The sequence below is a fragment of the Halyomorpha halys genome, unplaced genomic scaffold (assembly GCF_000696795.3).
Source record: "Halyomorpha halys isolate HHAL.00 unplaced genomic scaffold, Hhal_1.1 Scaffold1657.1, whole genome shotgun sequence".
Lineage (NCBI taxonomy): Eukaryota > Metazoa > Arthropoda > Insecta > Hemiptera > Pentatomidae > Halyomorpha > Halyomorpha halys.
This window is the reverse complement of record NW_027115182.1, coordinates 135,720-138,993: the sequence shown is the minus strand read 5'-3', so window position 1 is coordinate 138,993 and position 3,274 is coordinate 135,720. Positions and strand designations below refer to the sequence as shown.

General features: G+C 29.5%; 1 protein-coding gene and 1 long non-coding RNA gene across 4 annotated transcripts in view; one reads left to right on the top strand and one right to left on the bottom strand.

Moving 5' to 3' along the window:
* The window catches only part of LOC106690317 (DNA polymerase interacting tpr containing protein of 47kD), a 17,424-nt gene extending 16,611 nt beyond the window's left edge, over nt 1-813 (top strand). For all 3 annotated transcript variants that reach the window (XM_014435720.2, XM_067052272.1, XM_067052273.1), the window contains one exon: nt 698-813. In XM_014435720.2, the coding sequence (XP_014291206.1) occupies nt 698-785 (88 nt within the window). In that variant the 3' untranslated portion in view covers nt 786-813. The remainder of the gene's footprint in view (nt 1-697) is intronic.
* LOC136796984 (uncharacterized) overlaps nt 1-1,636 on the bottom strand; it is a 9,614-nt gene extending 7,978 nt beyond the window's left edge. The window contains exon 1 of the long non-coding RNA XR_010844779.1: nt 1,422-1,636. This is a non-coding gene — a long non-coding RNA (uncharacterized lncRNA). The remainder of the gene's footprint in view (nt 1-1,421) is intronic.
* Between the last annotated feature and the right edge of the window lie 1,638 nt (nt 1,637-3,274).

Genomic DNA, 3,274 nt, shown 5'->3' with positions numbered 1-3,274 from the left:
GACTAATAAGAAATAAAGTGTTGAGACAGTATTGGATACAATTTGTGGTTTTATTTAATAAATAAGAACCAACAATGTTAGACAATGTCTTTTTAAGGGTGGAATTGAAAGCTAATCCATGTCAGACAATCGAGGAATTGTCAAACAGTCTTTACCAACTGTGATCAATTGGATCGTGTAAATCAATTTTTAACTGAAAAGTGGCCAACAATTGTCAAAAGAAAAGGAGTTATTCTTCAAGCAATTAGATAATGCAAGAGTATATTGCGCAAGACGAATCCGGGAAAAAATTAATGAATTTAGGTAGGAGGTGCCTCACCTACCATACTCGCCCGATGTTGCACCATTGGATTTCCATTAATCCAATCACTTGAACACTTTCTAATTGGCAAAAGAATTGCAAATTTGAATTATATCCAAAATGCCACCTCTGTATATTTTTTCAAATACCAATCGATTTTTATCGATCCAGCATTGAAACTTTGTACACTTGTTGTTCGTAATGACTACATGTGATGTGATGATTACATCACTAATTAAAAATAAAAACTCATTATAAATCTATGTGTTTGAATTTAATGTAAGAAATGATCCCCCCTATACATAGTTGCTATTTTTCAAAATAAACAATATACATGTATATTATTTTTTTTAAACTAAGAAAAGTAATAAAATTAGTTTGACATTTTGTGTTTAGTTTCAGGGTTGACGGGAACACACCTTCATTCATTGTACATGCCAAGGAGACTGAAGCATATAAACAATTTCTGAACCATTATAAATGATAAAAAAAAATATAGTTATTCTCCTAATCTTTTTTTGCTGAATTCTTTCAGCAATTTTGTTGTTATTTTCCTACATGACCAATTATATCTTCAGATTTCATTATTTACAATTAATTGTATCAAAAAATTTTAATATCATTCTAAATATTTTTGATTTAAAAAAATTGAATATCTATAAATTTCAGTAGATCAATTTTAAGAATGCCTCAATAGGGTCTAATGAACAAGATTAATATATTAAAAGAATTTATTGTAACATAAACTATAAACCTTTATCATAAATTTCATCTTTTTAAAATTCTCTTTCAGAACTAAAGCGAAAATATTTATTCATGTTACAAAATTCCAAATACGGTTTGATAAAACTTAATAAACTAGTCAATTTTTTATCTTACTTCTGATGATTTCATGTTAATAAAACTCAATAATCAATAAAATAAACACCTGAAATGTGAAACTCTGATTTCTTACATAGTACTTCTATTAGATTCTCTTTAATAGTGTAATGACATTCATTAAAGACTTTTTTTATAAATAAATTTCTAAATTTAATTTACAACGCGTTAGTTAACATAGATATTATTACTGATTTAGGATTTAGCCTAATACAATAAAACTTAAGCATACAATATTCACCTGTTATTACATAGTAGAACTCAAACCAAATTTGATACAAAATGATAGGCTTATGTTCCTAAGATAATAATTTATTTTATTTTTTATTATATGATAAGAGAATTTAAAGAATTGAATCTGAAGTAAAAGTGATTCAATTGATAAACCTGTTATTGAATACGCCTTATTTAATGTATGAATTAATTCTGAAATAGATTCAGCTTTTTAATGTTAGTTCTGGGATAGAGTAGGCATATGTTAAAATAGGTTTAAAAATGATTTATAAATAATAAATTTATTTTTGGAAAATTTGAGTTTTTATTTACAAATTGGAATATTTTTATATGATGTTCTAGGCACTTACTAATATTAAATTAATAAGTTCATAAAATAGTTTATAATATTATACTAGTATTACTCTTAATTTGATTTTATTTTTAATATTATAAACTGAACATGAATAAATATTTTAGCTTTAGTTCTGAAAGAGAATTTTAAAAAGATGAAATTTATGATAAAGGTTTATAGTTTATGTTACAATAAATTAATAGTAAATCTTATGGAACAAGATATTACATTATTTGATCGAGTTGAAGTTTTAAAACATTTGTGGAACATTATTTTACTTTAAAACCATATGACTATTTAAGTTGGTATAGAAGAGCGTGAAACGTAAAGGTGGGGATGTGACGTCACATCATTTCCTCGGCTCAGTGCGCGCTCTGATGCTGGAGGTGATTTACACCTTTTCTCTTCAGGTCTCGCGTTCGTATTCGAGCTTCACGTATACGTAAATAATTTTGAGAATATTAAAATATAAGTGTTGATATCTGCAAAGTTCTCTATCACTACTACATACAATTCGTATCACTCAAACTAAACACGTTATGTAAACAACATTTATTGAGAAATAATACAAATTCAGTTGGTGTTTGACAGTGACGTTATCCTCATCGGTCGAACTCAATTTCTATTTGGTCCGGTGGACCGATTCACGGTCCGGTAGGCCCTTTGTCCCGGCGAAGGCCATTGTCGGATGGAGGGCCGTGTTCGGATCCGGGAGCCGGCGGACCGTCCGGTATCCCTCTACGATAACCTGCCCGAGGATCCTAGACCATCCCAGGCTTCGGCTATGGTGACCACCGTACCCCAGAACATCGCGGCTCCCAAGATAGAAGGCCGCCACGCACCTACAAGAAACTCTCTCCGCCACTCTAGGATGATAGTCATGACTAAACAAGGAAGAGGTATGTATCTTTATTTTTGTCACTATCTATGGTTGATCCGATGGATTGCCAATTGTTGAATGTAGTTCCCAGAAATGAAGTGTTTCGTTACGTTAATCCTATTTACCGTAAAATCCTCCAATTTTTCTCTTATTGTATTACATTTTTTTTTTTTTTTTAAGTTTGGACAAACAAATTCATTTTTCAAAAAATATTTCAAATATCTTAAGTATATAACTAGAGTGTAACGTTTCTGTAACTTGTTTATAAGAAGACATATCACTTAATACAAAAGCTTGATTGTTGTTATTTTTTTATTACACCTTGATCTTGCCCTGTTATACTGTATCTATATATATCACCGAGATTGTCAACTAATTTATCAAAACATGTAGCCTTATCTCCTTGTATGATCAATGAAGTTATTTGTTAGTCTTGGAGAATGTATTGGTCTTCTGTTGGCAGTTTTCCAATTAGATAATTTCTAACTCATAGACTATTCTATCTGATCAATTATTTGTTTATAAACAGCTAGACAACATATGATTTATTCTTTATGAATGGAATTAATTCTCTGCATTGCCCAGGTTTCTCACCTACAAAAAACAAATAACAGTTGCAAGTTTTAATTTATATTAAAAAAAAATA